General features: G+C 36.5%; 1 protein-coding gene across 17 annotated transcripts in view; it reads left to right on the top strand.

The window, feature by feature from the left end:
* The window catches only part of RBFOX2 (RNA binding fox-1 homolog 2), a 262,326-nt gene that overhangs the window by 220,858 nt on the left and 25,266 nt on the right, over positions 1–16,202 (top strand). For all 17 annotated transcript variants that reach the window (XM_027107502.1, XM_027107503.1, XM_027107501.1 and 14 more), the window contains 3 exons: positions 2,930–2,983; positions 12,212–12,304; positions 15,111–15,171. In XM_027107502.1, coding sequence (XP_026963303.1) covers positions 2,930–2,983; positions 12,212–12,304; positions 15,111–15,171 — 208 coding nt within the window. The remainder of the gene's footprint in view (positions 1–2,929; positions 2,984–12,211; positions 12,305–15,110; positions 15,172–16,202) is intronic.

Raw genomic sequence — 16,202 nt, 5'->3', positions numbered from 1 at the left:
GAATCTTAATTCTTTTTTGGGGCTAAGGTGTTGTTGCCTGTTTTAATTTGATCAAACACTTAACTTGAACTGGGAGTAAGAAATAATTGATTTTTGTTTTAATTATTTGGATAGCAGCCTAATGCTTTGTCAGAAAAGCAAATGCCCTTCTTTAAGTCTCGGTTGTGGCCACTTCATGGCGACAAGACCCTGGAGCAGAGTTCTGTCACTTACAGCTGACTTCCTGGATGTGTTTTCTACACCAAAGGCAAGGCCAGGGTTGAGATTTAATGGTATTTTTGAAGCACTGGAAGAGCTTTTCAGCATGAAATGGTAGCCAGCTATTCTCCAGCTCTACAGAAAAGAGAGCAACAGAAAATATAAAGGGCAACGTAAAGAATTTAGGTTACAGCACTTCCCTGGTGGCACAGTGGCTGGGAGTCCGTCTGCCAGTGCAGGGGACACAGGTTCGAGCCCTGGTCCGGAAAGATCCCACATGCTGTGGAGCAACTGAGCCTGTGCACCACAGCTGCTGAGCCTTTGCTCTGGAGCCCGCAAGCCACAACTGCTGAGCCCACATGCCACAACTACTGAAGCCCACATGCCTGGAGCCCATGCTCCACAACAAGAGAAGCCACCGCAATGAGAAGCCTGCACACTGCCTCAATGAGTAACCCCCGCTCACCTCAACTAGAGAAAGCCCACACGTAGCAACGAAGACCCAACGCAGCCAAAAATAATAAGTAAATTTAAAAAGAAAAAAGAATTTGGGTTATGTTTAAGAAGAAACTTCCCAGGAGTATGAGTTACTAGGTTCTCTACTGAATTATCAGAGATAATATGGAACCTTAATCTCTGGAGGTCTGTGAAAATGGAATGCATCCTCATCTGTCAGAAGTGTTTTCTCTGTTGAGGCAGAAAAATAGTGTCCACTAAAGATCTGCCTAGGCCAATTGTCAGTGATTTCTTGAAATGTATAATGCCCTTCTCATAAGACACTAAGTGCAAAAAATAAACAAAAATTTTCATTGCAGGAGATACCTGGTTGCTGTCTTCTTCCACGTAGTTAGTACCTATCAGTGTTTTAGAAGGACAGTAGCATTGGTAAAGAGCAGAGATTCCATGTTCTATTTTATTTCCATTTTATTACCTCTGCAAACTTGATAAGTACCTTCTTTTTGTCTCATTTTCCTTAACCAGTTCTTACTCTGGAAGGTTATTATAAAGATGAATTAGAAAATGTAAAAGAAAACAAACTCTAAAATACCATACAAATTTCAGTTTTTTTGTTTTTTTGTTTTTTTTTAAATCATTTGGATCGGTTTTATTTATTTATTTATTTGTGGTACGCGGGCCTCTCACTGTTGTGGCCTCTCCCATTGCAGAGCACAGGCTCCGGATGCGCAGGCTTAGCGGCCATGGCTCACGGGCCCAGCCACTCGTGGTATGTGGGATCTTCCCAGACCGGGGCACGAACCCGTGTCCCCTGCATCGGCAGGCGGACTCTAAACCACTGCGCCCCCCAAATTTCAGTTTTTTGGATAGACATAGAAATAAAATAAAGTGCCCTCCTTCCTAAAATAAGACATTTTCCTCTTCCCTTGATTTTTCTGATTTTCTATTAAATGGTGAAACTGGAATCAAGTCCAGAAGTCTTATTCTAGAAAACTTGGGCTCTTAATACATGTTTTTTTGATAAAGATAGTAATGATTCAACCCAATAAGAAAACATGGTCTCTGTTTTGCTCTTTTCGTTTTTTAGTTTCTTCACATTTCCCAAAGTCTAGTTTGAAATCCAAGTGAAATAGATAATTGGGTCTGTGAGTCTAGTTCTCAAAGGGAAATGTGAGCCAAAACGATATTGGAGATTTACTGTACATTCCTTCAATTCAGCTCATTCAGGTATTGATTAAAACAGGTAGTTTTATCACCTTATATATACCTCTCCTCCAGATAATTACTGTGTTATTTGTATGCCCCTCTAATCAGCTATTTAGCTACCTAGCAATAGAGTTATTTAGGTGGTGTATTTTTAGCTTTGTTTGATTTTCCAAATGTTAAAATATTTAACTAATTTCGAAACGAAGTTATTATTTTAAATATTCTAGATGATGTTTATTGCAGAAATATTGAAGTGGCAAATAAATATCGATAGAATCATCCATAGTGTCCATGAATGTTTGGTCTGCTGGAAAATGGCATGTAGCCTATGGAGATAACACATATATATTTATTGATTGGGAAAGTTATTCATAGTATATAAAGTTTAAGAAAAGTAAACACACACACACACACACACACGCGCGCGCACCTAAGGAAAAGCTGGGAAGGCTGTGTACCAAAATGTTAAGGTGTTGGGATTGCAGATGATCTTCATTTTTTGTTTTCCCTTTTCCTTTTTGTTTATCTATATTTTCTATTTTTTTTTTCAGTAAATGTGGATTACTTTTATTTATTAAAAAGAAAAAAAAAGGAAGGCCTTACTTGTTAGTCCAATAGTTAAGACTCGGAGCTTCCACTGCAGGGGGCATGGGTTCGATCCCTGGTCAGGGACCTAAAATCCTGCATGCCGTGGCAGGTGCGGCCCAAAAAAACAAGAAAGGGAAGAAAAACAGCCATCAGTAGTATATCTTTCTACTTACGATTTCAAAAGTTAGAGATATAGTTAGGAAAACCCCCAGTTCTTGTCCATGTGAAGAAGCATGTAATACAGTGACGCTGTGAATAACTTCTGAAAACCGCTTCCACTATAAAGAGGTGAATAATGCGTGAGTGAGTGAATTAAAAAAGGAAAAATTATCAGCTCAATGATGAGGAAAAATCAACAACTGATATTGGGACCTACCAACAAATAGAAACATGGATGTTAAATAAGTAGTTTAAAGAAAAAAGTAAAGTATATGGATAAAAAGCTGAACATGAGTAAATGTTTTTATTTTTGTCTCTGCAGCAGTTTGGTAAAATCCTAGATGTAGAAATAATCTTTAATGAACGTGGCTCTAAGGTAAGCTCCATTTCAGTGTTGTGTGCTTGGTTTCTTTTAGTTTTGTTTTATTTAAAATAGTAAATAGTCAGAAAACTTAAGCTGTTTTTCAAGCCTGCAAAAAGTATCCCAGTGAGCTAGCTTGATTAGGTTACCTCTAAACATAAGCCACTGCGTGGCCAGATTTCTCCTGAATCTTTCTTAAATTGGGAGAGTGATGGTGTAGAAACAGGAGAGGTTTGAGGGGGGAGTGTGGACGTAGGGAAGAAAGGCTGTAGGAGATGTCAGTCCTTTCTCAGATTTAAATTTGGCCTAAGCTTCTTATTGTAAAGGACGAGAGAGAAGACTGGAAAAAAGTGAAATTTTGTGAGAATTCTAGTCTGAATTCTACCAGAACAGTTCAGCTTTTAAAAATCGAACTTCAAAATGACATACTTAGAACAAATTTAATATTTCAGTTGTTCAGTTGACTTGTTCTCTCTGTTCAGTAAATTCTGATAAAGCTTGAAAACAGGGAGTAGTGACTCAGGTATTCACTGTGGATTTCCTCCTTTAAGTTATACCCAGATAGGCAAGCTTCAGGACTGAGAGTCACTTCAATTACAAATACAGTGAGTTGGGGTTTTTTTGCATGAGGATGAACATAATAATTTACTGTTTTAAATTCCCAATCTGTATGATTTAGAATTTTTATGCACTAAAATAAGCAGCAGTGCTTTTAGGAATGAAGGAATTGTAAAGTCTTACAAATGGTGTTGTGAAAAAATATTTGATGAACTGAATTTCAGAATGTTTTATGTGAGAGTTTTCTTCTTCCTCAACAAATGGAATACACTCCACAGACACAATCAGCTGTGGGCAGGCTTGTAAATATTTACCTTGCTATGTTCAGTTCTACTTGCATTTTTAGGTTAGACCAGTTTTTGAAATTAATTTTCATTTGGTCATCCCTACTGAACTTTGAAAATAGCCCTTAGCTATGATTAAATCTCTTAAGAATGTAATTTGAGAAGAGCTAAATAAAGTAAATAAGTAAGCTAATATTTACCTCTCTTAATTCCCTACTCCAAATTCACCATACTTTGGGAACTAATAACATATCTACAGAGTTATATATACTTCCTGCCCCCATCTGTACTAATAAAAATGTTTGTGCTTTCCTAATGCTTCTGATTATTATTCCCTTCCTTTATAGAATGCATCAACACTAAAAGTGTTTAATTCTGACTATAATAATTATTTGTTTATTATTAAAGAGGTAATTATACTCTAAGCTTTCAGTTTTCAGTTAAAACAAAAAAAGATTAATTATGCCTATACAGAACTTTCTCCAGCACTTAACTTGGTAAGTATTTTTAAAGTGAAATCTATTCAAACTGTAACCAGTAAAACTGTTTATACTTGTAATTTCCTCACAGTGGATTTCTATTCTTTTGTTGTATAGTTTGCTGTTATTTTTTTGTGAACTTTTTAGATACAAGATAGAAAAATGACAATGGTTTAGAAATGAGAAGCACATGAATGTGAAATAAATACATGAAGATTATTGACCACACTGTTTATCTGAACCAGTATAGTTTAAATGCTTTTGGTTTTAAGTGTTTGCACTTAAAACATTGTTAGCTAGACTAACAACCGGAAGCCCAATAAAATTCTATCAGGCATTGAGGACTTTGCTCCTTACCAAGAAAATAATTTGATTGAATTCTTGTGAAGCAAAGGAAATTGATCTTTCTAAGGCTTCTTTCATTGACTTCAAGGATTTGCCTACTACCAAAAAATTTTTAATTTACCCGATTCAATTACTCCTCCCCTGTAATTTCCATTTTAAAATGACACAAGCCTTCCTTTTCTCTTTGGGGAATCTAAAAGTATATGCTGCCTCTCTCAGCTTGATGCTGTGTCCTCACTGCCCTTTTTTCTTTGGGCTGCTGAAGGGTAGACAGACTGTGTACTAATTGGAAAATGTTTTTAAAACAAAGCACAGAATTCAGAATTGCCTTGGACCTGCCTTCTAGAACTGATACAAAAACCTGTCTTCATCCTTTGCCCTTCTTAACTGCTACCTAAAGTTCTTAGCTGGAATGGGCTCATTAATAGAGATTTATTTTGGAGTCAAAACCTGGATGCGTCTTCTGGGATCCACCTGAGATAAATTAATGAGTACTTTTCTTTTTGTAAATTAAGTTTAGTTTCTCATTACTTTTGTGTCTGGGGTTGACTATAAAATTACAACATGTCTTGAAAGGAGCCAGAGAAAAGGAGACTTATATGGTCCTATTGGTTAGCTAAGAATTGCTCAGTCTTTTAACAGAGTGCTTTTCTGTACAGAAATTAACTTTATTGAATTTTTTCTGAAGCAATAATGGAAAAACTGACAAGTTTTTAGAGATAAGTAATACTTACATGTAAAACAGTATTTAACCAAGTGACTGCAAAACAAAAAGCAACTCTTTATTACCATGTCTTATTTTTTATGAGATCGTTGGCCCCGGGTTCGAGAATATACCCCCTTAAAAACATAAGTGAACACTGTCTTGCTGCATGCCCATTCCTTCCCTGCCTGCTAGTAGTCTACCTTTCCACCTTGCCTGGAGAGTAGAATTTCTGTGTTCCAGAAAGTAGTTGTTTCTTTGTTGTTGACTATTTTCCTTTTTTCTTCTTTGACCTTCATATTCTGAATTTGATTTTTATGAAATGAATTTATTTTGTTTACATGCATATACATACATACATATTTATTTAAATTATTTCATTTGATTTTTGAAAGTGTTCTTTTTACTCCCTACTCCTTTGTAAAAACATAAAGTCAGCTGTATTTAGTTTTCTGTGATTAACTGAAGCAAAGATAGACTATCCTTTTGAAAATGTTTAATTAAGATATGTGATGAAAAATGATACCCCTTCCAAAAAGTTAACTAATGTACTCATATAGAATCTAGAAAATGATTAAACAGATACGCATAGCATTATTGATTCTCCAAATTTCACCAGTCGTGACAAAGTAGTAATACAAACAATAAGAAGTTAGTGTATAGGGAGAGTGGCCATATATCCTGGTTTATCTAGGATAGTCCCAGTTATACTTGTTGTCTTAGCAATTAATAATGTCCCCTTTCTCCCTCAAAGTATCCTAGTTTGAACAATAAATTATATTGTCATTCTCCTTATAGATCCTTGGAGTAACAATTTTTAAAAAGCACCCTTTTAAAAACCATTATAAAAGGAAAACATGACGTTTAATGAGAAGTAAGGGGGGAAATCATACATAGTTCATTAAATGGAATAGTCACAATATTCTCATGTATTTCCTTCCTTTTTTCTTTTTTTCTCACATATTCTCACATAGAATCTTAAACAGAGCACTAAACAGTGGTCACCTAGTTCAACAGCCAATACTCTTGACCTTGTACTGTCTGCTAGACGCTTTTAGTAACTGATTACTTGTTTTCAAAAGTTTATTTCACTGTTGAAATTCAGACCTTCCACCATCCTGTTCACTATCACCCAGTCCCATAACATTTTGTTTGTGATAATTATCAAGCTTATTTTAAAAAGAAATACAAAGATTCTAACATTTAAATTTTCCATAAAGTTTTGTCAACATACTTTGAGTATACTTGTCACTTTTGAAGGGACGCGTTTTATAAATATTGAATGTATAGAAGCTCTTCTTCTTCACACAGTGTCAATTGTTAAGTCCTCTAAAGGACTGCAGAATAGAGCACAGCAACAATTACTGAGATTTCTAGCAGATTTTTAGTTAATGTGTTTGCATTACTTCTCTCAGGTGGATTTCTGGAATGATGGGAATCTGGGTTTGGGTTAAGCTTATGTTTAGGCTGGAGTTAGGGAAGATAAAACCTCTATTCCCATTCCTCAGACACAAGAAATATGCTGTAATTTCTCTCCTATTTCCCTGGCTTTTGATTTTATGCAAAGGGAAATTATTTCTTTCCAAATATAGTCAAAAGACTGTCTTTGAAATTGCACTGAGTAGGCCTTTGTGATTTTCAGTAAAATTTGATGGGTAATGCTGAGGTGAAATGTTTTTCATTATACTTAAAACTGAATTAACAGTGCATGTATTTCCAAAAGTCTTAGTTTATTTTCTTTTGCTACCATTTTATGGGTTTTAGTTTTAGTTTTCTTCTATTTATTTTTTAATTTCTGTGTTCTGGCCATACCCAGGAGAACCTTCTGGTTTTGATTTCTCCCTTAAAAGTTACATGGTAAATTTTCTTTCTCATTCTTCTGAGATGGAAAAATTCGAAGATTATACAAATTTAAAAATATTTTTACAATGCTCATCCTGTTGCTTGTTATTTACTGCAGTCTGAGGCCAGACTAAAAAGGTGACAGTTATTCGGCTCCTGTGTGCCCTTGATGACAAATGGATGTCAAGGCAGATAATAAAATTTTTGTCACACTCTGTAGAAGTTTTAACCACGACCATGTACCTGATAAACACAGCATCCCTCAATTTCCAAAAGACAGCTAAGATAGCTGGTAAATTGTGAATGTAGCACTGGTGTATTTAAATTGCTAACATAGAAGAACTTTGGGAGCTGAGAACTTTAGGTAAGAGTGTAAAGGTGTAGACCTTCATTGCCCAGTGCAGCAACCACGTTGACCATTTGAAATGTGGCACATCTCTAAATTGAAATGTGCTTTAAGTGTAAAATAGACACCAATTTCAAAGACTTAGCTCAAAAAGAATATTAAAACATCTCACTCATAATGGTTTCATAATGATGCCATGTTGAAATTATAATATGTCGTATATACTGGGTTAAATAAAATACATTATTGAAATTAATTTCACTTCTTTTTACTTTTTTAATGTAGCTAATAGAAAATTTGAAATTATATATGTGGCTCATGCTATATTTTTGGATATATTGGATAGTGCTGGTATAGACAAATGTTGCAACATCATTTTTTTAATTTAAAAATGAAAGTTTTCTTTTTGTTTATCTTTCATCTTCTTACATACCTGAAATATGTACTGTTAAGGGTCTGACTTTGTAGCTATTCAGACTGTTATTATGTTTCCCTTTTTGATACCTTGTATGATCATTTTGAAGCTCTTCTAAGGAAAATGTGTTAGGTTTAGACATAATTGTATTAAATTTTTTTCAAGGCAAGAGATCCAAATGACCAGAATTAATGTGAATTAGATTTCCAAGAATAAGGGAACATTAAACATAATTTCGTGGAAGAGAGTTTTCCTATTAGTAACTTTTTAAGTCTATGAATATCCTTGGCTCAATTTCTGGCACATTTTCAAAAGTGCTAAATTTTATTGAAGAAACAGTACATTAAAATTTTTTTCAAGCCTTATTTGAGTTAATATTCTTAAAACCAAGTTGTAAATGTGACAGATAAGCAAGCAGGAAGTTGAGTTGATGGAAAACCACCTGTTTGAAGTTTCAACTCAAGAGAAAAGTATTTAAGGACAGTACTCCAAAAATACTGGTTATGCTTCTCATCTTCCTAATCACAGACCTTAATTCTGAGAGATATATACTCATTTCCTAGTGCTTCTGAACAAATTATCACAAACTTGGTGGCTTAATACCACACAGATTTATTAGCTTACAGTTCTGGAGGTCAGAAGTCCAAAGTGGGTCTCACTAGGCTAAAATCAAAGTGTTGGAGGGCTGTGTTCCTTCAGGTGGCTCTAAGGGATGCTCCATTGCATGCCTTTTCCAGCTTCGGGACGCAGCCCACATTCCTTGGCCTATAGCCCCCCTTCCATCTTCAGAGCCAGCAACAGCCAGCCCAGCCTTTCTCAGGCCGCTACACTCTCCAATTCTGACTCTCTTTCCCTCTTTCACTTCTAAGCACCTTTGCGATGACATTGGGCTCATCTGGATAATCCAGGATAATCTCCCTATCGCAAGATCATTAATTTAATCACATCTGCAAAATCCCTTTTGCCATGTAAGGTAACATATTCACAGGTTCTGGGGATTAGGACATGGACAACTTTGAGGGGGCTGTTATTCTGCCTGACACAAGGTCTATTTATCTTCGAAGGAAAGAAAGAAATCCTATTACCTCTGTTTCTTATCAGGAGTCCCAAAGTATCAACAAGGCCTTCTGCCTCCTCTTTACGCTAGTAAATATGCCTGCAAAGACTGCTTCATTTTGGGGCTTCCCTGGTGGCGCAGTGGCTGAGAGTCCGCCTGCCGATGCAGGGGACATGCGTTTGTGTCCTGGTCCAGGAGGATCCCACATGCCGCGGAGCAGCTGGGCCCGTGAGCCATGGCCGCTGAGCCTGCGTGTCCGGAGCCTGTGCTCCGCAGCGGGAGAGGCCACGGCAGTGAGAGGCCCACGTACCACAAAAAAAAAAAAAAAAAAAGATTGCTTCATTTTTATGTCTTTGATATCTTGATTAGCATTTCCTTTAGTTTATAAGCACCTTTCCTTATAGAACACTTTTAAAACATTTAAAAGTGAAATTTTGTTCCAGAATACTGAAGTTATATTGAAAAAATCTTACACAAGCAGACTTTAATGTTAAACTTCGTCATATGCTGACTGTAAGATGCTAGCACTTATGATACCACACAGCCATTGTGTCACAGATGGTCCATCAACACATTACAGAAAGAAGGGTCATAGAACACATTTAGCAATTAGATTTGAAAGAGAAAATTAGAAGAATTGTAGGACTAATATAGTTTAGTAAATAGAATACTGAATTTCGGTTTCAAAGCTTAATTTCTAATTTTCTCACCATTAGCTGTAGGAAAAAGCTACATGGAAGGAAGAAGACCCTGTTGGTGCTCTGGGCCTTGTTGATGCTTGAATACTTAACCTCAGATTGGCTCAATGTCTTTACTTTCAAAAGGAAACGAACAGGTTTATCCTTTCTACCCCATGGGTGCATTTAAAAGACACACAAGTATGTGTGTATGTATGTGGGTGTGTGTAGTCATAATGCTAAAGTTAAAAACTTGTATATTAGCCTCTACATAATCTGCTGTCCAACCACTAGTTTATAATTTATTAATTTAACCCAGGGCATAAAATGTATAAGGCTGTGACAGTCCGTTGAAATACAGCTTATAGAACTTACAAAATGTGATATAAAAACTCATCACTATCTGTAACCTTTATTTTATTTATTTATTTATTTATTTAGTGGTACGCGGGCCTCTCACTGTTGTGGCCTCTCCCATTGCGGAGCTTAGCGGCCATGGCTCACAGGCCTAGCCGCTCCGCGGCATGTGGGATCTTCCCGGACCGGGGCACGAACCCGTGTCCCCTGCCTCGGCAGGCGGACTCTCAACCACTGCACCACCAGGGAAACCCTGTAACCTTTTTTAAAAGGTTTAACTTTCCTATTGGAGGATTCTCCAGGATCGGATAGCTGGCTTCCTGTCTTCATCAGATGCTAGTGTAGATGACAAATGGAATAATTAATTAGTAACTTGCCCTTGTACACCTTGAGTTGTCAAAGTGGCTATAACATGTTGATATCAAAATTTGTTTCTGAAAATGTGTTCGCATTGATATTTTCAACACATGTACATTTTTAAAGAACATTTTGAATTAAAATTACCCATAGTATTCCGTCCTAAGCTACATATATTTTAAAAAATTTCTGTCAGCTTAGCATTTCACTTTCTAGATATCCACATTGAAGGTAGAGATAATCCATTGGAATCCTCCGTGGATTGCCACCCAGCCATGTAGTCATTTAAATGCTGAGAAATCAGATCCTTCAGAATGATGGAGTTGCTTTTATAAAATCTTATTGAGCAATGCACATTATTTACCATCTCAGTTAAAAATATGTTTTGTATACATAGGAGTACTCATGGTATTAATAAGCAGCAAAGCAGAACTTCAGTGAAAGTAAAGGTTCAGGTTATCCTGAACATATGGCATGAAAGTAAAGGTTCAGGTTATCCTGAACAATGGCATATTCAAAGAATGCTAGAGGGACAGTGAAGCTGTTGAGACATGAGGACTGTCTCAGAAAATTCTAAGAAGTTACCACTCTACAGATATAAATAGCTTGAGAAAATTTTATAGTTGCAGAGTGGAAAGATAAGGACAGAGCACCTAGAATGAAACTGATATAATGCTTTGTCAAATAGTCCTATAGTATATAGTAAATCCTGCTGGTGTTGAAATTGATAGAATGATAATGACCCAGGCAGTCTTTTCAGATTTAATGTGAGCCAAGGAGTAGAGTGGGTTAACTCCCGGTCTCCTGCTTTTTCTGTTTAATAAATTAAAACTCCATGGTTGGTTGGTTTGTTTTTCAGCGTCTACAATGGACAAATAAATTAATCCTAACTCAGAGTAGCAACTGTATTGCTGTTTTATGGTATTTGTTTCCTATTAAATAGTATGCAACTGATGTCACTAACATAGATCTTATTCCTGTTGCCTTTTTGATTATTCCTTTTTCTCTCTGCATATAGAAAAAACTAATACATTTAGTAGCAGATGTAGGCTTCAACAAAATTTAGGCAAATTTGGGTAAGCAATTTTCTGAAATTCAGCTGAACATATTTTTACTCTTGAGTGTCAGTCTGGTTGTTTAAAATTTGCATTGAAGAAAAGTCATAATTGACCACTGCTTAGTGGTATTTTCGTTTGCTTAGACAAACATGAGTGCTCTCCTCTTCCACACCCAGTACCCACAGAATCAAGCATGAACACTATATCTTAAATTATACCGTTCCCAGAGAAGTTGATGGTGCTATAAGCAACAGGCAAAGTGGGGCTAAAACGATTAGACCGCGTCAAAAACTCATTATACAAGGTTTGCACCTAAATATCAAGTTCCATGTAGAAGTTACTGGGGAATAATAGATTTAATTATTTTTAGTATTATATAAAAGGATATGTATGTTAGCAGCATGAAATAAGAAAGGTAGGATTTTTTAAAATGTTCAGATTCTCAGTTGAATAGTGTGACCCGAGTAACTCTATACCTTAATTTTGGTCTGGCCTCACATGCTTTATGTTTTATTTTATTATTGTTTTTATTGTTGTTAATTACATTATTATTATTATCACTACTACTACAGTTCTTTATTCTTTTATTGGATTTAATTTCCCTTTACAAAATATGCATGGACCAAAAATGTGACTTTGGGAGAGTATTGCTGAGTTGTTGCTGATGTCAGTTTCATACTGTGATATTTTTTTTCTATTTACCAAGAGATCAGTATTTCAATATAACGATGTGCATGTTTTCCCCCCTTCTCCCGCTGCATGCAGGGATTCGGGTTCGTAACTTTCGAGAATAGTGCTGATGCAGACAGGGCCAGGGAGAAATTACACGGCACCGTGGTAGAGGGCCGTAAAATCGAGGTGCATGTCTTCAATAATTCAATTTCTGGTTTATATTTTTATTTCTCTTTTTATGTATTGCCTCACTTATTTCACATTTGGAACCCTGTCTTGTTTGTGTTTTTGTGTCTCTGTGTCCTTTACCTTCTTGCACTAAAACGCGTAAAAGTAACACTTCTATCCTTCTCCCCCCTCCCATTTTTTGGTTGTTTTGGGGTTTTAATTTTGATTTACCTGTGTGCGAATGTATGTGTATTTGTTTTTCATTTACTTTTTTCCTCCAAAATGTTCATCCTTCTACTCTCTTGATTTTTTTCCTTTGCTTCAGTTTGCGAGACTCTGAATTCCTCTAATCAGGCCAAAATAAAAGTAACTTTTAAAATGTCTACAAACTACCCAATTTAGAAATGTGTCCTATGATGAATCAAGGGGCCAGCCAGTATCCTCTCTCTCTCTCGGGAGGCCAGTTCGCCTCCACATGCGTGTGACAAGTAAGGAACAGAAGATCACAGAGGTTGGGGGCGGGGAGGAAAGAATCCAAAACTAATGTGGTTTTCAAATATATTTACTATCTAGAATTTCAACAGTTACTGGAGGGTTGGGTGGCTGCCTGTGGAATGTGCTAGTACTGTGAGTGAGTCGGCCACCTGGTGCTCACCAGCCCTTTTCATAACGCAGTGAAGGTTAACTGGCTCCTTTCCCCTTTCCCAGTTTTTAAAAGTATGAAATATAAAAGCCACCATCTTGAGTAAGATGTCTGCATATTTTGCTTTTTTTTTCCCCCTCCCTTTCCAATGGTTTAGCATTTAGGGCCCTTCACTTGACTCACTCTTTCCATGGTAACTATACACAATGCTGGCGATGGTGCCCGTTGGCGGTAAGTGAAACAAAAGCACTAGAGAAGAAGCTTTTTTAAAATGTAATTACAAACAAATAAGAAAGAAAAAGTCCATCTGCCATCTCACATTAACACTACAAAATGTGATTTGACTTGCTCCTCTTCCTTTTCCTTTCCCCCTTTTATTTTCAATGCTGTTGAGTAATGCCGCCTGGACTTTGGATGTACACATTGTTTTGTAGCAGTCTGAGCTGTTTGAGTACTGACGTCATGGTGATTTTTTCCCCTTGCACATCTTACTCAGAGTTACTGAACTCCAGTTTGGCTGGTTTTATTAATGCACTTCCTGCCCCCACTTCCTTTCCTCCTTTTCCTCTTTCCCAGACCTCTGTTTGTAGCTATGACTGTTCTTTCTTTGCTCTTGACAGCTCTCTCTCCTGCCCGTGACAGCCTTCCTGACTTTCTCTCTTCTCTTCCCCGCTTTTTTGTTCTCCTTACCCAAGCTGTCTTCCTACCCTTTGCCCTAGTCCTTCCCCACCCCTTCTCTGTTCTGTGCAGCTATTGGTCTCTTTTGCTGACTGGTGGTTTCTGATTGGTTCTGGCCATTTTTCCTTTAAGTGCTTGGGTGCTTTCTGCTCTAGCAGCTAGTGGAAGCTCTTGCCCCATTCTAATCCTTGTCTGTGAGAGCCTCGCTCTTCACTTTCTCCTGTCTTTCCAAAATTGATTGTTTTTTTCTTTCTTTTATTTGTGTGTGTGTGTTTTTTAACTGCATGCTCTCAGTCTCATCATTATTGTATCCCATTCTTTCTTTTAAATGTGAAATGTTGATATGATTTGGTGGGTCAAACTAGAGTAAATGGAGTTTCCAGCTCTCTTCCTCACATAGGAAGATCATCACTATACAAATCCTGAAAGACATATTATTAAAACATTTTTGGTTCCAATTCTACCTAAAATTGATGTGGTTTTTTTTTTTTTTTTTGGTAACAAATTTATCACTATTCAAATTTACCATAATATAAATTCCCAGAGCGAAATAAGACATATTATATTTTGTATGTTTTATAATTCTTTTAAATACTGGCCTGTTTTTATATACCTGACAACATAGTATATAACCAGGTTCTATGGTAAGGCTTTACCCTCCCTGCAACAGCTTTGAGGCTGGTTCTGACACTGGGCTGCAGTATCCTGGCTTCTAAGCTCCATTCATCTTTTCTTCATCAGCACCATCTTTGTAGCGTCTACTTATCTTACCACTGAGAATGCTTTAATTATGCCGTTCTGTAATGAGGGTAGAGAGTACCATAAAACAAAAGAAACATAAGCTTTATTTTTTGAATTCTTTTAAGTGCCTGATTTAAAGGCCTCTTGAAAACTTTCCTCTTAAATGAATAGGCCACATAATCTAGAAAATTCAAAATGGTCCTGAAGTCTGTCAGCATGGGAATCTCAGTTCCTATATTTGTTTACTGACCTCAAACAGTAAAATCTCATACAAGCATATAAAAAAAGCTGAACATCAGAACAGGTAAACTCCACAGATTTTTTTTCCTATCTTCCTATAAATTTATTTCCTGACCAACGTAGCAAGCCTCTGTTCTGTTAATGAACTTCAAAGTTCACGTGCACACAGAGCTGTTTCCAATTACTTTTTTCCATATTTTCTCAATGCAGAGACTTCTCTGTTTAAAAGATCTCCAAAGAACTTGCAGATGTACTTTTTCTTTGGAGGCCTGGATGGTAAAGTTGTCCTAGTTTTCCATTTGGAGACCAAGAAACTGCATTTTACTCTTGTTAGCCTGATTTAATGAACACTTTAATTAAAATACTATTATTAATATTTTATATTGTTATATTAATTATTTAAATCAATTGTCTCTGAAATTTACATTTTAAACTGAATACTTTGTTATTGAACGAGCACCTCCATATTCCCTAATGTGGTTTACTTCCTCCCTGCCCCTTCTTTCTACTTTGTATCTGTAGGTGAATAATGCTACAGCACGTGTAATGACCAATAAGAAGATGGTCACACCATATGCAAATGGTAAGAGGTTACAAGTCATCTTCGGAAAGATGTCATTTATTCTCACAAACATCAAAGACTTTTTCTTGATTTCAGTCTTCAGTTTGTTTTGTGTACGTTGAAGTATTTTCTTTACCTAGGAGAGTTAATTTTTATAAATTACTTTTTTTTTAAGTTTTTTTAGTTATTAAGGTGTTATAGTCTCAGTAAAGTTCATTTTATACAGTGCGAACACATCATTTGAGGTTACCTATTAACCCAAGTTAGGCCCCCCGTGGGCACCCTCTTTTTGTAGCTGCTGTAGTTCTTTGTAAGATGTTAGGCTTGTCCAGGATACCCCTGGATCTTACTTATCTGAACATAATAATTGGAATAATTCTTGACCCCTTGTTCTCCTTTTAAAGGAATGGTCTAGAGGCAGCAGCCACGGGGTGTGTGTGTTGGGCAGGGGTACGCGCGCATATTTTCTATTCCGTGGCTACCTGTTATACAGTGAGTTTTATAAATGTTTCTCATGAAGAAGGAATTTTTCTGTGAATATTTTGTCTAACAAAAACAGAACTTTTGCTTCAGTTGTCAAATTTAATCTAGACTCATACTCCCTAAGTGAGGTAGGATATAGTTTTAATCTGTTGTACAACAGTGGTTTTGCAAGCTGTGTTCTACAGGACCATCTTGGGGGGAAAAAGAAAACTGAATGGACTGGGTCTTGAGGCCTACAGCTCTACTTTGGTGGACCTCATTCTCTGTTGTATATTTTAGAGTTGTGCATAAGATTCTATCTAGAATAAAAAGGGGAGTTTCTCCCCTTTTATTGCTTTATAAAAGTTTGAACCTACTGCTAGAGTATGACAGTATGTGCTGGTAGTATCTTAAATCAAGTAGAAGTGTATTAGTGTTGAGTATATCCCAGGAGGTCTTCAATAAATATGTGTAGCCCAGCTTTTCAAATAGATTATAGAAATCAGCATAATTTGCATTTTCCTTACTCACTTTACTAGTGGTATATCTTGGGATACCACCACCTTCCACTTTACCTTTTGTTTTCTTCT

Source organism: Aethalodelphis obliquidens, unplaced genomic scaffold, assembly GCF_003676395.1.
Source record: "Aethalodelphis obliquidens isolate GAN/ISIS:26980383/991018 unplaced genomic scaffold, ASM367639v1 scaffold8, whole genome shotgun sequence".
NCBI lineage: Eukaryota > Metazoa > Chordata > Mammalia > Artiodactyla > Delphinidae > Aethalodelphis > Aethalodelphis obliquidens.
The sequence above is the reverse complement of the archived record's forward strand: the minus strand, read 5'-3'. Positions and strand labels throughout refer to the sequence as shown.